The sequence below is a fragment of the Sparus aurata genome, chromosome 11 (genome assembly GCF_900880675.1).
Source record: "Sparus aurata chromosome 11, fSpaAur1.1, whole genome shotgun sequence".
NCBI lineage: Eukaryota > Metazoa > Chordata > Actinopteri > Spariformes > Sparidae > Sparus > Sparus aurata.
The window spans coordinates 89,865-108,921 of NC_044197.1; the positions used below are offsets into that span (position 1 = coordinate 89,865).

Here is a 19,057-nt window from a genome sequence, read left to right on the forward strand (position 1 = left end):
ACACAGTCCAGGAAATGACGTAGCCGTGCTGCTAGCAGCCCGCCGGCTCCCCGCGTGTGTATTGTGCGGTGTGTTGTGGAGCCAACATGGCGGCTCCTCTGGAGGTAATCGTGAGCAGTGATTCCGGCTCTCAGCTTTGGAACAGCACTGTGTTCGACCTACACAGCGGCTCAAGCCTGCTCTCCTACCGCGGAGGGAACAGCTCCGCCCGGGGACTGACCGTCCTCGGCGGCCAGTACCTGCTGTCGGCTCAGCAGGGCAAGAACTTCATCAACGTGTGGGAGATCCAGAGAAAGGTACGGGCTGGCACATCTGAACACACCTGAACACATCTGAACGCACCTGCTGCATGTCACCTCACTGATATACTCTCACTGCGGGGACAGGTGGCCGGGAAAAGTCCCGAATCTCTCGTGAACACAGACACAACATAACCGAACTCTCTACGCAAACACTGAAATTGGACTCGGCTCGTCTGCAGAGACAGAACCAATATGTCAGACTTCAAATCAGACCATACTCACATCAATAAAACTTTATTTTAACTTCGTTTAAAACTGATCTGTTGTCATGAATCTAGTTTGGCTCATCGCTGATTTGGTTGATGAAATACGCAGAACCGACATGTGGAAAGATTTTAAATAGTAGCCTATCTGTTATGCTGGTGATAGTGGGACAGAGAGGCTGAGTAGACTGGTGTACTGGTGATACTGGGCCTTTTTGTGTAGTATTACTGTAGTCTGTGGAGTATTATACTGTAGTTCTTTGCAGTGTTACAGTAGTTCTGTGGAGTGTTACTGTAGTTCTGTGTAGTATTACCGTAGCTCTGTGTAGTGTTACTGTAGCTCTGTGTAGTGTTACTGTAGTTCTGTGTAGTGTTGCTGTTGTTCTGTGTAGTGTTACTGTAGCTCTGGAGTGTTACTGTAGTTCTGTGTAGTGTTACTGTAGCTCTGTGTAGTGTTGCTGTTGTTCTCTGTAGTGTTACTGTAGCTCTGGAGTGTTACTGTAGTTCTGTGTGGTGTTACTGTAGTTCTGTGTGGTGTTACTGTAGTTCTGTGTGGTGTTACTGTAGTTCTGTGTGGTGTTGCTGTGGTTCTGTGTGGTGTTACTGTAGCTCTGGAGTGTTACTGTAGTTCTGTGGAGTGTTACTGTAGCTCTGTGTAGTGTTGCTGTTGTTCTCTGTAGTGTTACTGTAGCTCTGGAGTGTTACTGTAGTTCTGTGTAGTGTTACTGTAGCTCTGTGTAGTGTTACTGTAGCTCTGGAGTGTTACTGTAGTTCTGTGTAGTGTTACTGTAGCTCTGTGTAGTGTTACTGTAGTTCTGTGTAGTGTTACTGTAGCTCTGTGTAGTGTTACTGTAGTTCTGTGTAGTGTTACTGTAGCTCTGTGTAGTATTACCGTAGCTCTGTGAAGTGTTACTGTAGCTCTGTGTAGTGTTACTGTAGTTCTGTGTAGTGTTGCTGTTGTTCTGTGTAGTGTTACTGTAGCTCTGGAGTGTTACTGTAGTTCTGTGGAGTGTTACTGTAGCTCTGTGTAGTGTTGCTGTTGTTCTGTGTAGTGTTACTGTAGCTCTGGAGTGTTACTGTAGTTCTGTGTAGTGTTACTGTAGCTCTGTGTAGTGTTACTGTAGTTCTGTGTAGTGTTGCTGTTGTTCTGTGTAGTGTTACTGTAGCTCTGGAGTGTTACTGTAGTTCTGTGGAGTGTTACTGTAGCTCTGTGTAGTGTTGCTGTTGTTCTCTGTAGTGTTACTGTAGCTCTGGAGTGTTACTGTAGTTCTGTGTAGTGTTACTGTAGCTCTGTGTAGTGTTACTGTAGCTCTGGAGTGTTACTGTAGTTCTGTGGAGTGTTACTGTAGCTCTGGAGTGTTACTGTAGTTCTGTGGAGTGTTACTGTAGCTCTGTGTAGTGTTACTGTAGTTCTGTGTAGTGTTACTGTAGCTCTGTGTAGTATTACCGTAGCTCTGTGTAGTGTTACTGTAGTTCTGTGTAGTGTTACTGTTGTTCTGTGTAGTGTTACTGTAGCTCTGGAGTGTTACTGTAGTTCTGTGGAGTGTTACTGTAGCTCTGTGTAGTGTTACTGTAGCTCTGGAGTGTTACTGTAGTTCTGTAGTGTTACTGTAGCTCTGGAGTGTTACTGTAGTCCTGTGTAGTGTTACTGTAGCTCTGTGTAGTGTTACTGTAGCTCTGGAGTGTTACTGTAGTTCTGTGTAGTGTTACTGTAGTTCTGTGTAGTGTTACTGTAGCTCTGTGTAGTGTTACTATAGTTCTGTGTAGTGTTACTGTAGTTATGTGTAGTGTTACTGTAGCTCTATGTAGTGTTACTATAGTTCTTTAGTCTTTATTTTATTTTATTTATTTAGCACAATTAAAAAAATACACAAATACTGACAAAGAATACAAATAACATACAGTGCAGGAAGAGGCAGAAAACCTAGTGGGCATATTTGAAGCCTCCACCTAAATAATGTTAACATTTCACAATATTATAAGGAAACACAAAATTAACATACAAAAAATAAAAAAATAAAAACTACATAAAGTAATAACAAGTTAATAGTAACAAATTATACATAATAACAAAAAATAATAACATCAATATAAAAGCAGAGAAAGTGAGTAAATAATATGTAAATGGACAATGTGTAAAAAATGAACAACAATACATGAAAAAAAAAAAAGCAATTACAAAGCAACCATTAAATTATCTTTTAAGTTTCTTTTATAGCATGTTATGGAGGAACAGTTCTTTGCCAGATGGGAAAAGCCATTCCATAATTTGGTACCCCTAAATCTTATTGAAAATTGACCTCTACTAGTAAGAAATTTAGGAAGATGAAGATCTGATGATTGACGAGTTGAGAAGGAATGGACCTGTGAATTTGCTTTAAAATAAGTCTTGAAATGCTCAGGAATATTCCCTTCACTTGAATGGATCTTATAAATAAAAACACATACTTGAGAAATATTGATGTCGTAAATAGTAAGAATTTGTAGTTTTTGAAATAAAGGAGTCGATGGGATGTGAGACTCTGATCGAGTTGCAATTCTAACAAAACGTTTCTGGAGGACCAAGATTTTGTAGAGAGTACTAGGAAAAGTACTCGCCCAAACTATATTACAATATGAAAGATAGGGATAAATTAAACTGTAATAAAGAGTAAGGAGACAGTTTGTGGTGACAAGATAACTGACCCTCCTTATTATACCAATAGATTTATTTATTTTTCTGCTAACCCAGTCAGTTTGTTCTCTCCAACTCAAACTCTCATCAACAATAATTCCCAGGAATCTTGTAGAAGACACTTGAGGCATCTCAACTGACTCAATTGTAATTTTAGATAAGTCCCTGGGATATGATTTTTTTCCACTGAAAATGATAAAGTTAGATTTTTTTATATTCAAAGATAATTTATTTAATCTGAACCATGTAGCATAGGCAGTTAAACCAACATTAGTTTCCTTAATCAGTGAACTGAAATTTGAATGAGAGAGAACTAGAGTTGTATCATCTGCAAACATTATTGAAGAAAAGATATTAGAGACATTAGACAAATCATTAATGTATATAAGGAATAATAATGGTCCCAGAATGGATCCCTGTGGAACCCCACAAAGTAGTCTGGCTTTGTTCGAATAGCAACCCGTAACACAAACAAACTGTCTTCTGTTGGAAACATAATTTTTTAACCATTTGTATGTAGTGTCATGAAAACCGTATTTATACATCTTTTCCAGTAAAATATGATGATTTACTGTATCAAAAGCTTTTGAAAAGTCTAAGAAAATACTACAAGTAAATTCTTTATTTTCAAGTGCAGAAGTAACTTTGTCAGTCAGGTGAAGCAGAGTCATATAAGTAGAGTGTTTTTTCCGGAAACCATACTGGTGTTTGTAAAGAATTGAATTAGAATCTAAATGAATAAGAATCCTTTTGTAAATAATTTTTTCTAATATTTTTGAAAAACATGGCAAAATAGATATGGGTCTATAGTTATTAAAACAACATGGATCACCAGCCTTAAACAGAGGAATAACTTTGGCAACTTTTAAATCCTCTGGTACAACGCCTGTTTTCAAGGACAGAGAAAATATGTGAGAAAGTGGCTGAAGTATTGACTGTTTCACTTGTTTGACAAGAAATGCAGTAATATTGTCATGACCGGCTGAAGATATTTTTAGATCATCAATTATGTCACTTATTTCTTGGGTATCAGGGGACTCAAAAGAAGAAATAATTGGAAAATGTCTCGGAATAAAATCCAGTGGATTACCATGACATGCAGATATTTTGTTAGCTAATTCATAACCAATATTAACAAAAAAATAATTAAATTTTTGAGCTATATCAAATGGATTTTTCAGAGGATTCCCACCATCCAAAAAGACTGAAGGTAGCTCTGGGGCAGTTTTTTCTCTTTGCAACTACTGATTTATCACTTTCCATGTGGTTTTAATATCCTTTGAACATCTCTTAAATTTTTCACTGAAATATTTCTTTTTTGCAGATCTAATAGAATGAATATATTTATTTCTATAGGATTTATCAACACCATGGATAAGAGGAGTAGGATTTGAGATATATTTTCTGTATAGTTTATTCTTTTTCCTCAAGTGTTACTGTTGTGCTGTGTAGTGTTACTGTTGTGCTGTGTAGTGTTACTGTAGTTATGTGTAGTGTTACTGTAGCTCTGTGGAGTATTATACTGTAGTTCTTTGCAGTGTTACTGTAGTTCTTTGCAATGTTACTGTAGTTCTATGGAGTGTTACTGTAGTTCTGTGGAGTGTTACTGTAGTTCTATGGAGTGTTACTGTAGTTCTGTAGTGTTACTGTAGTTCTGTGGAGTGTTACTGTAGGAGACACTACTCTGATAAAAAGGGTAATTAATCACTGGCGATTAATAATACACTTTTAGACGGGGCACCACCTCCGATGTTTCTTTGTGCGACTAACTCGTAGGCAATTAGTCAAAATATTAACTGTCCAAGTTTGGCTTGAACAGAAAAGATCAGTCTCAAATCAATCTGTTGAATTTCAATATCTATATTTGCTCCTCTTCTGAAGCCGTGAATTCTTTCCACAATCCCATCGATTTCCCACTTAAAATTAAACGGGCACAGACAACGACATAAGGTTAAATATGTTTATTGACTAAATAAATGCAGAGTAAATGATATGAGGTGATAATTCAAACAGGTGACAACAAGTAACAGAAATTGTGGAGATTGTAAAATAAAATACTGACAAGATGAATTCTAAACGATGGTGGATTTTAGTGTTATGAACCGGTAATTCACCACTACGGAATTAATATTTATTCTAACGAGGCGATATGGCAACGCCTTGGAATTTGTGATATATATATATATTCGAAGCTTCCACAAACACCAACTCTAATTTCATTCAAGTGTGACTCTTGTCGTGTGAAATGTTTATCCTACTTTTGTTGAAGAAGAAAGGGTACCGGACTCCGGAGTTTCTGGATCAGCTTAGTCTCTTTGCAGGGAGCCAGCGGCGATTACAGAACCGCTGGAGAGTGATGCCGTCTAGGGTCGACTGAGGACAACTTCTGGCCCTGCAGAGTTTTAGCTTGAGAGCGCTGTAGGTGGCCCGGGCACGGTTGAATGCTATTTCTTCTTTCGGCTGTGGATTTCTTCTAGGGCTGAACGATATGGACAAAATTTCATATCTCTATATTCATGCCAGATATCTCAATATCGATACGATGCGACTACGAGTTCGGTGAAAACCAAGCATTTTTCAGAAAAATAAAGAGATTATTTTAAGCCATATACAAATGGTTGATAGAGAAGTCTTTACCAAATAATCACAAACTCACTACAGAGACAAATATATATGAAGTAACAACAGTGAAGGGAGGGAGAAGATCAAACGAACTATGTGCATTTTTACAAGATTAACGATGACATCCTAATCTGGAGAGAGAGTGAGAGTGAAGATCGAGACTCAGCAGCTTCAGGTTAATGCTGGTAAAGTACCAGTTGAATCTAGAAAAGACTTAAGTCAGAGAATTAACGGATCAAAACAGAGTAAACGGCAGCTATACGGGCTCAAATCCACAGAGCGAGCGGCCGCAGTGTCCGCTCCTGCTGCCCCAGCCAGCCCCCCACACACACACACCAGCCTGCCGCCTGCGCAGCCGCGTGAGAGGGGAGAGACCCCGGCACTGCTGCAGAGGAGCCGTGGACTGCGATCACTCTGAGCAGCACGTGAATTACAATATAATGTATTTCTCACTTTTCCCCTGATGATCTGAATAAGTTGCTAAATTTGTCGCTAGTCACTTTTAAGAAATAAAGTCGCTAAGAGGGCCTGAAAAGTTGCTAAATCTAGCGAGAAAGTCGGCAAGTTGGCAACACTTGTATGTAGTGTGTGTGCGTCTCAGTCTCCGTCTCCCTCACTCCCGCCCTTGTATGTTTGTCATTGGTTGGCTTCAGCTGTCGATCCAAAGCAAGCATGAAATAAGGTTTGTGATTGGCTGGCCTTAGCGTTGCATTCAAGGGCAATCGTAAAAACGATGTTTGTTGTAACTGCCAGAGCTGTACATGCAGGGTGAGCAGGGGGGAATCTATATCGTTTATATCGTTGCTTTTTCGATATGAATATCTTGAATGTTCATATCTAGATATAGATACGATAACGATATATCGTTCAGCCCTAATTTCTTCACAGTCTCTTGAGCAGTTAAACTGCACCGACTTTATAATAGTTAAGAGTTTGATCAGAGTCTATCTTGAATTGGTAATTATGGAGCTCCGAACATGTATCGATTGGGCTTCTTGCATAAAATAACTGGGAAAGAAAACGCCGGCCGGACGAGTCTCTCTTAGTCACTAAATACAAAAACAAAAATAGCTTTTTCTGGCTTTGAGCACGATACTTTTTACGATGTAAAGGAATACAAAAAGGGGATTAATTTCGTTCTTGCTTGGGTTTCGAAATAAAGGTATTTTCAATATAAATATGTTGGAGGTAGGTGATCATATTTATAAGTATAAATGTAAAATCCGTCCGTTTCAGAAACTTTCCTTTTAACTATACCCAGACTTACCACAAGGTGGCACTGTGGCTCCATCAAACTTCCAGACATTAAACCTGGGGTTCCTAACTGTAGTTTGAGGTCTCATCAAGCTGATTAAGAATATTTTGTCTTGCAAAGGATAAGATTACAGTTCAGTACTTTTTTAGCATTAAGAAAGAAATCAAGGCTCTTCTTTTCTCCTGCTGTGAATGTAGAGACACTCTGACTGGGTTGAGTGTCGTAATTTACAAGTGTGACATTTTGATAGCCCATGCCAGATGTGAAGGATGTCTGTTGGTGACAAGCCTGTTACAACAGAGACAACCCTGAAGTGATCCAGTGACCACTGCGCACTGAATTATAAACAGTCTGTAAAACAAAATGCAGTCCAGATGCTGAATGAGACCTTTCTGAGTCTCGGATGTCCATAGCCTGTTAACATAGGCTCTATATAAGTCAAGGAAGAGGGGAACTTAGGGTAACAAATGGTCATCTTCCCCCCTTTAGTGATAGGCTTTGGGGGTCTGGTGACTCCCCCTCGTGAACTCAGCAGACAGTCTCTTCCCGCAGGCAATGTTTATTGCCCAGCACATGTTGTTTTCTCACTAGTGGAGTGTGAAGAGGGAAAGGGGGGGAAAGAGCCAGGCCATTATGGTGTCACAGAAAGTAGATGAGAGGGGAATCGATAAATGCATGTAGATCGCCTCTTCTGTTGTGAGAGAGGAGACAACGGACACGTTTCTACATTACTGTAGTTCTGTAGTGTAACTGTATTTCTGTGGAGCGTTACTGTAGTTCTGTAGTGTAACTGTAGTTCTGCAGTGTAACTGTAGTTCTGTGGAGTGTTGCTGTAGTTCTGTGGAGTGTTACTGTAGTTCTGTGGAGTGTTACTGTATTTCTGTAGTATTACTGTAGTTCTATAGTGTAACTGTAGTTCTGTAGTGTAACTGTAGTTCTGTGGAGTATTACTGTAGTTCTGTAGTGTTACTGTAGTTCTGTGGAGTATTACTGTAGTTCTGTAGTGTAACTGTAATTCTGTAGTGTAACTGTAGTTCTGTGGAGTGTTACTGTAGTTCTGTAGTGTTACTGTAGTTCTGTGGAGTATTACTGTAGTTCTGTAGTGTAACTGTAATTCTGTAGTGTAACTGTAGTTCTGTGGAGTATTACTGTAGTTCTGTAGTGTAACTGTAGTTCTGTAGTGTAACTGTAATTCTGTAGTGTAACTGTAGTTCTGTGGAGTGTTACTGTAGTTCTGTGGAGTGTTACTGTATTTCTGTAGTATTCCTGTAGTTCTGTGGAGTGTTACTGTATTTCTGTAGTGTTACTGTAGTTCTGTGGAGTGTTTCTGTATTTCTGTAGTGTTACTGTAGTTCTATAGTGTAACTGTAGTTCTGTAGTGTAACTGTAGTTCTGTGGAGTATTACTGTAGTTCTGTAGTGTTACTGTAGTTCTGTGGAGTATTACTGTAGTTCTGTAGTGTTACTGTAGTTCTGTGGAGTGTTACTGTAGTTCTGTAGTGTAACTGTAGCTTTGTGCGTAGTACAGTTTGATACCTATTATCCGTGACTTCCTGTTTGTCTTCCAGGATCAGCTGCAGCAGAAGATCGTCTGTCCAGGTGTGGTCACCTGTCTGACCGCTTCACCCAATGGACTCTTCCTTGCTGCCGCTGTCGCTGAGGCCGTTTACCTGTGGGAGGTGAGTCAGCTTCTTTTTTCACATGAACACAGAAGACCAGCTGGAGGAAACAAAAGCATTTCTGATCTGTTAAATTAAGAAATAAGTGTTATTATAAAATTAGTTTGGAATGAACAAACTGACACCATGTCTGTCTTTCTCCTCTGTGATTGGTTCAGGTGTCCACAGGTAAGCTGCTGTGTGTCCTCAGTCGTCACTATCAGGATGTTACCTGTCTGAAGTTCACAGACGACAGCAGCCATTTTGTTTCTGCAGGAAAAGACAACCTGGCTCTGGTGTGGAGTCTGTCCAGGTAACACACATCTGAACACACCTGAAACAGGTGACGATATGATGATGTACTCTATGTGTTGAGCAAGTCTGTCACAGTCTTTGTGTGTACAGTTGTGCAGGTATGCAGTGTGTATACCTGCACAAGAGGCATATGTCCACTGGGTGGAGCTGTAACACTGTAGCAACATTAACTATAGATTGATTAGTTGATTGGCAGATTGGTGATTTATTTTTTTTGTTTGACTCATTAATCAATAGTCTTTGTTTTTCTTCATCATTGATCACAATCTACTGATTTTTTTCTGGACTATGATGCTGGTTTCTGGTTGGTCCATTCAGATCTCTGTCAGTCTTTGTTCTTTTATAGATCAGCTGGTTGTTTCTGATCAATGTCAGACTCAGAATTAGATCCTAAGATGAGGAGGAGGAGGCAGCTGATCCCGCCTCACTGTGTCAAATGAAAACATGTCATTGATCATAATCAGAAAATAATCAATACATCTGTTGAAACGGGCCAATGTTCCTCTGTCTGTGATGTGATGTCATCATGCAGCAGGGGATGATGGGAAACCTGAGCTGAATGTTAAAGATGCTGTCAGTAATGAAACATGTTTCATCTTCATCGCTCTGATGTCTTCCTCTCTGCAGGAGCTTATCTTGAGTCGGTGTGTGTTGCTTTCTGTCACTTCAATATCTGCATTGATTAAAATGTGATCAGTTTCATTATGATTAATATTGATCAATGCTCAGTTGCATAAATCATATGAAGAAAGTATTTTCCTCCTTTTTAATAAATAATGTTTTTCATCCCAGTGCTCCCTGAGACTCTGAGGAGTTTCTGTCACACAAACATCATCAGGAATATAAACGATAGGACAGAGTTAACAAGTGTTTAACAGAAACATCGATCTGACTGAATCAGTGACTGTTCACAGCAGCTGTACTCCAACATTGCATGAACCTGAATCCACAGTTTCCTAAAGGAGGTTCTGAGTGTGGAACCAGTGTGAGGAAGTGTAGTTATTCTTGACCAACTCATTCTTTTGTGTGTGCGTGTGTGCGTGCTTCAGTGTGATCCAGCTGGATTTGAGCCACACCCCTGAACCACGTCACGTCCTGTCTCGTCACTCTCTACCAATCACAGACCTGCACTGTGGCCTAATGGGAGCTCAGGCCAGATTTGCCACTGCCTCCTTGGACCAAACTGTCAAGGTAAGATTTAGGTCAATGCACAGGTACAGTTAAGAACACTTGCACAGGTAAAACGGGTATATTCTATATTATTTAATATGCCCCCCCCCCCCCCCCCCCACACACACACACACACGTTTGTATGTTCAGATAAAACTGATCAATTAATAATCTGGGAGAGAAAATGTTATCTCATCCTCAACCTTTCAAAATAAAAGACCAAAGAGGAGCCTATCGATATCAATGCCATTGTCGATTCTGCCTATCAATCCAATTCCTTATTAATTCTCATATCGATTCCTGAGTAGTTCATTGAGTGGCAAAAAAGGAGTTCTACACAGTCTTGTGTACCAAAAGCAACCATTTTATTTTTTCCCAAAAATATGTCTGCACAAGACTGTGAACATGAACATATTCAACTTAAACATACTGAACAACACCTTAACAAGATATAGCGTAGAAAGAAAATATAGTCTAAATAAATTAGTTCGACCGCCTGCGTACAAGTGCTAACTTAGAACTTGTATGCAGGCGGTCGAACATATGACATTCTTGGTACTTCATTCCAAGCTGGGTAGACAAATGTTTTAGCATGTTGCTGGTGTTTGCACCCTTACACGATATTCCAGCATTGCACTGATTACACACGGTAGAATTCTCATCTTGTTTGGTGAAACGCAGCCAGGCTTTAGATCGCTTCCTTCTCTCCATGATGCTGCTTCGCAGTTGAAGGTCTGAGTCACCGCGGAGAGTGACGCAAATGTACCGCAACGCAAAATTTCAGGAACAACGGAAAACCTTGTGCAGGCAGGGAAATGAGAGAATCGTTAAGAAGAATCGATAACGTTGGAGGCATACAGTTCCGATGGAATTGGTCAGTTGGAACCCGTTCTCGATTCCCACCCCTAGTTCACACGCTGGTATTGTTCTAATTTGACCATCTTTTCTCGATGATATAGTGAAATACAGAAGAACATTGTTGTTTGAGGTCTACTCGTGTTTCAGTCTTAATGTAGTTCATTTTTACATTACATTGTATTCTCGTTTTAAACAATGACCACATTATTTCCATTGTCACAATTTTTTTTTATTCTTATAAAAATTGGATCTTTGTCTCAGAACCAGACATTTTTTTAATTAAGTTTGGTTTGTTGTTTGTTGTTTCAGCTGATCATAGCTCAGTTACCTGTCCATTAAATAAAATCATTTTTCTTTAAATGTGATGTTTTCTAAAGGAAGTTCCATTTTAGTGTTTCTGTCATATGTAAAACTGCACAGATCAGATATAAAAAGCATATTTTTGTTTTTGACTGACTGATTTACAATTTTTTATACCGTAAACAAAGCAACAAAAGAAGAGTGCACACCAAAACAGGCAATTCTAATTACACGTCAAAAGTCAAAGATAACTCAATAATAACATGTTGACACATGTTTCTTTTAATTGATTAATGCACATACTTATGGCAGCAGAAAGAAACAGCCATGAACAGGAATGGATAAAGAAAAGAGTCCTTTGAATGACAAGTTCACCTTTAAACCTGCCTGATGTTTCTCTCCGTAAGAACAAAGTTATTAACATTTACTGTGGATGTGAACTGAGTCAGCACCGGTTCAGCCCAGTCTCAGCTAAGCAGTGCAGTGTGTCCATCTGATGTTGCTTGTTGAGTTTGTTTGTCATATAGCATATTTTTTGATGGTACAGAACCTTTGAGGTTATTCTGGAGAATATTCTGGACAGTATCTGTTCTTTTGGACTGTTGCAATAAAAATAAATATATATTTGCATAAAGCAGAGTTGCCCACTCCCATGTTTGTATTAATTCATTTATTTATTTATTTATATACCCACATTCATTTCAGCAAACAAACAAAACAAAATAATACATAAATGAACAACCAGACAATAACAATCATAACCAGCTAGTGAACTTTCAAAAAATTATGAAAAATCATAACCCCCCTCTCTATCAAAAAGTAGTTTTTTAATATTTCTTTACTGTCTGACACTGAACAGTATTGGTGCTGTTTGAAATTCTACAAGATCAGTGAATTTGAATGTCTTCTTTCCTTGTTTGAACAAAGTAGTTTTGTGTTTTCTGTTGACCAACCCGCTGTCATGGCTGCTTTATCGTTGGTCTTTTTTGGGGGCAGAGGGCGACATGCCTTGATTTTTGGGCAGTCCAATGTAATCCCCTTGGAGTGAAGGAAGGCAGCCACTTGTAGTTCAGTTGAGTCAGCATCCATTTCTCAGGCCTCCCCCCGTTGAAAGCAAGTCATCTACTCTGCTCTCCAGGTAGGCGAGGCCCCTGTTTATCTCCTCATTCTGTAGTCTCAGCGACTTCACCTCCTCCAGCAGGTCCAGGATCTCCTTCTGCTGCAGTCTAACAGCAGAGATTTCTTCTGCCAGAAACTTAGTTTTCCACCTCTCTAACTGAGCCTGACATGAGAGCTTTGTCGTTATGGCAATACTTTGTTGGACCATCAGTCCGACAACACAGTGACATAGATGGATAGATTAGTATATTAGTGTACATCAATGTATCAATAGATTGATAAATATTGATTAAGAGTATTTGAAACAGTCCCTAAATCCTTTTCTACAGTATCGATACACCTGCACCTGTTGACACATGCACACAGTGTTACTGTGACATTGATCACCTCTGATCAGAATGATTAATCTCTGTAAACACAAAGCATCTCTCCTTGTCCTCAGATCTGGTTTTATTTTTGGTAAAATCCTTAAGCATACATCTCAGGAGGCGGAGTCTCGGCAATGAAACGTCAGCTTGCTGTGACATCTTAACGGATGGTTTGGAGGTGTTAAACGAGAGCTGAGGCGCCTCTGCTGCTCACATTTTAAATAATCCAATTTTGAAGTGCCAGCAGCTTTGTTACACTGGAGGGGTTAAAGGTCAACCGAGATGAATCTCATCCTCTTATCATCACTTCACATCTCTAGAAGTCTCTTCCTTCTGATAAACTTTCAAATTTCAAAGACAAAATACAAACAATATAATTAATTAAAGAAAAATAATGCATCAGCAGAGACCACTGAAGAAACTACAAAAGTTCAGTTTCAGTTAAAACAGAATCATCCTGCTGTTGACTGTGAAAATTATGATTACCTGAAAAGAATGTCAAAGATTCGCAGGGTTCTTAAATGCTCTGAGCTGAACTTGTTTATTTAGTTTCCAAAGAGAAGAAACTGTAATGCTCCAAACGCAACTGTTGACTGTGAGACACAGCTCTTATGGGGGATCAGGCAGGTCATCAGAATCAGAATCAGAATTCCTTCATTTGAAATTTGTGAGCCAGGTGTTAGTCTGAACCAGTGACCTGTTTATTTACGGACGTGTCTGTCTGTCTGTCCAGGTGTGGGAGTTGTCCTCAGGTGAGCTGCTCCTATCTGTCCTATTTGATGTGGAGATCATGTCTGTGACCTTTGACCCCTGCGAGTACTTCCTATTCTGTGGAGGCAGTGATGGAAACATTTTCCAGGTGTCTCTGTGCAGCCAGGTGAGTCTCACTCTACACTTTACATCCTTCATCTAGACATCAGTGGTCGGAGCTTTTACTTTACTTTAAAGAGTTCATGTAAAAGAGAGATGTGTCATTATGTGGATGAGGATGTGTCAGTGTCTGATGATTCTTCTCACCATTCGCTCTTTGTTCATCTTTTCTTATCTATGAACAATGAAAGATTTCTCACAACACATTAACATTTGAAAGCTTCACTGAGTTAATCCTCTAAACAAACCACAGAGCTTGGCCTCCACCAATACACCCATCCTCCCCCACCCTCCAACTGAACTGATGAAACTGTCTTCCATCTCTGAGGAAGTTTAAGTCTGTGTAAGTGTAAGTGTAAGTCTTCATTGGTAGTTTCAGAACGCAAGCTCGTTTGTCAGGGCAAGATGGCGCCGCTGAGTGTTGCTGGTTGCCTGCTGCTCCTACGATGGCTGATGTTTCTGTTGTTTATAACCTTTGGCACTAATCAGATCGAGTCTCTGCTGGTGTATGATCGCCAGGCTCTTTTGGACCTTCGACATAATGTCGGAGAGTTACGTGCATTTACGCATAGCGGGGATCCCGACTCACCTGTGCGGGGCCTCTGCTCCACCCCCTCGGCGGAAGCGTCCCCTCCGCCGCAGCAGACGCGGCGGCCGGTTGGTGAAGCTGAAAGTCTGACTGGCACAATCTTCGTCCATTTCCCAGACAGGACATGGACGTATTCATGCCTTCGCCGTGCCTCGGCGGTTCCTGGATCCCATCGACGCCTGCCTTGTACCTGGCACCGGCTCGTTTGAGGGACTCCGGCCCCGCCGCACCTGCTGCCTTTAGTTACAGCAGCCTTTAAACAAACTTTACACCGTGGTTTGTTCGAGGTCCGACGCTACAGAGCTGAACTACTGACGAGACAGTTCCTTTATAGGAACGAACTCTTGGCTCGCTGCATGTTGTGTTTGTTTCTCTGTGGAAAGTAAATGCGGGGGGGCGGGGCCAACTATGACCTACAGGAGCCAAAGGGGAGCAGCGACTTAGCAAGTTAAAGAGAAAATCGATTACATTTTTTAAAATGGTCCTAAACCACAAACTTGAATTAATTAATTTTACCGATTGATCGCCCAGCCTGAGCAGTGGGACATGAGGACGTGTGGATAGTGAGGTTGTCTTTAATCTGGTCATGTTATTGAGTTTGAAAATGTTGATATGTGTCGATAAAGATGAACTGTTTGAACTGTTTGTTTCAGAGTCTCAGTCGAGACAGATCGTTCCAGTCTGACAACAATGGGAACCAGGTGTTCAAAGGACACAGGTGAGATATCAACAGGTAGAACTTGAACTTTGTCTGCATGTCCTCAGAATAGAATAAGACATTAGGCTGGTTTCAGTTCAGCTCCTCCATAGTTTTATCCATCTCCGACTCAGATTACATCAGATTCATGATTTTAAGTCATTTTGACGTCTCCCTCAGGAACATGGTGACGTGTCTGTCTGTGTCGATGGACGGGACGCTCCTGCTCTCTGGGTCTCATGACGAGACAGTTCGACTTTGGGACATCCAAAGCAAACAGAGCATCCGCTGCCTCGCTCACAAAGGTAAGCTCTGCCCCCTGGTGCAGCTGACGTTAACAATGAGAAATTATCGTCTTCACTTCTGAATCTCATTTCATCATATCTCAAGACAAATCCAGTAAACCAGTAAAGTTACAATGAACACAAAGGGAAGCTGAATCACAGAATGACCACACAGCATGTTGATATTCAGGGCAACTTACTGTCACCTGTTCACCTCGAGTCAGCTCAAAACGAGCTGCCTTGAATTCTTCAGTCAGTCGTCATACATCAACATCAGCCTGGACATGATTTTACTTTGAGAAAAGAAAATTAAAGATGATCCATGTTGGATCCCTTCGGAGGTTGATTTGTTCTTCAGTGGTTCAGTATTTCACTTACAGACACTTCTGGAGCCAGCGATCGAACCCACGACCTTCTGATTACTGGACAACCTGATCAACCTTCTGAGACATAGCCACCATCTTATTGTTCTATGATCAAAGCCTACAGCTCTTTCACAATGAATCTCTCACATTTTCACCATAAGAACATTCAGGCTCCTTCATGGTAAAGTATTTGTAAAGACCTGGGCTCCGTCACAATAAAGGCACAACACAAAACAAGCAAGTTTAACAGTCGAGCCCACTAACAACTCTGAAACTGAGTGTTCACACGTGTCCTTAACGACTCTGTAAGGACACTTCCATACTATGTAAGTAACTCCCACACCCACTTGGACACTCCCACACTCTGCAAGAACACTTCCATATAGAGTGTAAAACCCTGCAGCCCTTTCAGTTCCTTAGAAGTAAAGAAGCCTCTTGGATGAGAGGAGAAACAGCTTCAACAAACTGAAACAGGTCCAGTCCACTACGATACAGCACCTAGGTTTACCATGACCCGGATGGCTGAGAACCTTCACCAACATTCCACTGTTGTGTTTCATGTTCAGACTGACTATTTGTCAAACTCCAATCAGTCATCTCTCTATAAAAGCAAATAACCTCTGTCTGTCTGTCTGTCTGTGTGTGTGTGTGTGTGTGTGTGTGTGTGTGTGTGTGTGTGTGCATGTGTGTGTGTGTGTTCCTCAAATATCTCTGCGGATCAGGATCAGACTGACCTGAGAGTTTCAACATGACTGCTATGTGGTTCAAGAGTGTGCTATTTCGCATTTGTTTGGACTGCAATGATACCGTTAATAAATTATTTCATAAATGCTTTACAAATTCCACGAGCATTGTCCACCGGAGCCACTACAGTCACGTGCGCACCAGAGCCAATCACTGCAGAGCCCACCGCGACCCCCCACCTTAAGAAACAAGCAGATTTATACCTGCAGCGGCGCGAGCTGGACCGGGATTTTGCCGGCAGTTCGGTCCCGTTCTAATCCCGACTGTTGTGGATTAATGAGATTAAACGAGTCCGGACCGACTCTGTTCGGGTCTGAGGAGATCCGGAGACGCGCGGACAACAAAGTGGAATCGGAATCTGTGGATGTTTGTGTGTAGCTAGCTGCTAGCTAGCTGCTAGTCGCTAGCTACACGGCCCACCTCCCGAAGTGACGGACCGGAAGCATCGGCACGTCCAAAACCGGACCTAGGGTAAATAATGTCCGCCACGCTTTTTCGCGAACATTGCCGTCACGTTTGCTTTGTGTCTGGTGCAGGAAGAAATGGTAAAAACGGGCTTTTGTCACGAAAGTGTCCAAGCAGCAAGTTTGGTTGTTGAGGAACAGGAAGTTGTGGGAGGGACGTAGGCGGATGATTGACAGGCAACGATGGTCGGTGTGTGTGAGAGTTGAGAGATTTGTGACATTTAGCGTGTTTGGAGTGTGTAGTTAGTGTGTTATGTAGTGTTTGGTGTAGTGTGTTTAGTGAGTAGTGGAGTCGTTTTTTTGTTAAATGAGTCAGAACACTGAGGAGAAGCTGAATGTGGAGCAGGCAGTGCAGCTCTTCATCCAGCAGGCAGGAGCACAGGCAGACCTGAGCATTGCCTGCATTTAAATGTAAATAGTTACATATAACTTTGTAATGTTTTTAAATTTATGCACACATTTAGATAAACAACAATTTATATTTGCATTATAAGTAAAAAATAAAAATAAAAAATGGTTTGTTAAACATATTTGTGGTTTTCACAGTAAAAAAATCTAACAGTATGTCAAAATAAAAAAAATAACTGTACAGTCACACATGTGAGGTTGTGCTGAAAATAATGACACCAAGTAAATAGCTTTTAAGATGAAATATAATGGCAAAATCAAAAATAGCCAAAAGCAGCCAATTATACCCTGGAATATCGGATTTCACAAAAACCTAAATATCCCTGATGTCCCACCTTCAAACACAGCCTCATTTGGCCATCCATGAAAAAGCTGCTTAACCTCCCACTTTTTTATAGGAATACACTTTTCTTACGGGCACTGCACTAGTCTAATCAAATGGTCAGTCAGTCATCCAGACTAATGATCCTTCCATTAGGGCTGCTCGATTATTGACACTTCTCTTGCAACTTTTCCGCGACATTTGTCATAAAGGGCAGGCAGCGCAATTCTGCTGATATGGTGACGTGATGGTCACACATACCGCTTGTCCAATGTGTTAGTCAGTTTATTGAACCCCGGGTCGCTAACGGTGTTGATAGGGCAGATGTCTTTGGCAATCACGTATGTGATGGCATCCATTATTCCTTCATGCCTGTGGGAGCTGGGTGGATATGTGGTGGCATTGTAAAGTGTGTCCTTAATTGAGGACTGTGTGGCGGTGGCAGGAGTTGAGGAGCTTTTCATGTTTTTGTTCTTTCACTACTTGGTCATGTATTACTCTGTGTGGACTTTAAATGGTTAAATAAATTGGTCGTGTTCCCTTGAGGTGCAGACATGGTCGCGTGACACATCTTGCACAATATCTTTGTTTGTTCCGAGTCAGACTCCTCGAAACCGAAGTGTTTCAACACCGCAGAATTCACTTTGCCTTTCTTCCCGACCAAAGGCTGCATTTCTGCCATCTTCTACCGTCTTCTTCCACGCATTTTTTCAAAACACGCATTGCCAATACGCACTGGCGTGGCTGAAAGCGAAAATAACATGTCCTGTTGATCCTACCTGAAAATTCATGATGATTATTATTCTTGTAACGAATGTGTTCATTTTTACAGTCTTAATCAATATGATTATTTCTAAACTGATATTTGAGCCCTTAATTTGCTGCTCTGGTAGTTGTGCTGTGATTGTATTGACTGACACTGCGATTCTTGTCTTTAATCTGTTCATTATCATCTGCTGCATCCCTGTTGAGCTGATTTTAAGTCAGCTGAGGTGGAGTCGGGTCAGACCCAATGTCTCTCAGAGTCTCTGGAGGTGAAGGTGAATTTAACCTCTCTGGTTGAAATAATTCCTTCGTCTCTGCTGCTGCAGAGTTATTAATGAGCCATCTGACCCGCCGGCCTCCATCTCTCCGGAGGAGCTTTTACTTTCCTGTCTCATTCATAATAAGTGATCGTGCTGCGTCTGACAGAAACATGAAGAAGAAACGCCCCGCCGTGATCATGACTGGCACTTTGTAATTAAGCGAATCCTCTCTGTGCTGAGGGCCTCCTCACTTCAAACGGACTGTCAGGAGACGATAATCCTTCCTCTGGCTGGACGGATGGATGGACTTGTGGTCGTCCCCCGCCTCCGTCATGCATTGGGATTGTCTTCCTGCAGCTGCCGATGTTGCTCACAAAGAGCCAGACTGTTAAAAGAAAAGCTTCATCCTCCATGACGGCAGCATTTCAAACCAATTAATCTCATCT

General features: G+C 41.1%; 1 protein-coding gene across 1 annotated transcript in view; it reads left to right on the plus strand.

Annotated features, from left to right (window-relative positions):
• Positions 1–24: 24 nt before the first annotated feature.
• wdr18 (WD repeat domain 18) overlaps positions 25–19,057 on the plus strand; it is a 36,974-nt gene continuing 17,941 nt past the window's right edge. Inside the window, exons 1-7 of the mRNA XM_030434244.1 lie at positions 25–296; positions 8,624–8,734; positions 8,893–9,026; positions 10,078–10,219; positions 13,577–13,720; positions 14,956–15,020; positions 15,180–15,304. Coding sequence (XP_030290104.1) covers positions 87–296; positions 8,624–8,734; positions 8,893–9,026; positions 10,078–10,219; positions 13,577–13,720; positions 14,956–15,020; positions 15,180–15,304 — 931 coding nt within the window. The 5' untranslated portion in view covers positions 25–86. The remainder of the gene's footprint in view (positions 297–8,623; positions 8,735–8,892; positions 9,027–10,077; positions 10,220–13,576; positions 13,721–14,955; positions 15,021–15,179; positions 15,305–19,057) is intronic.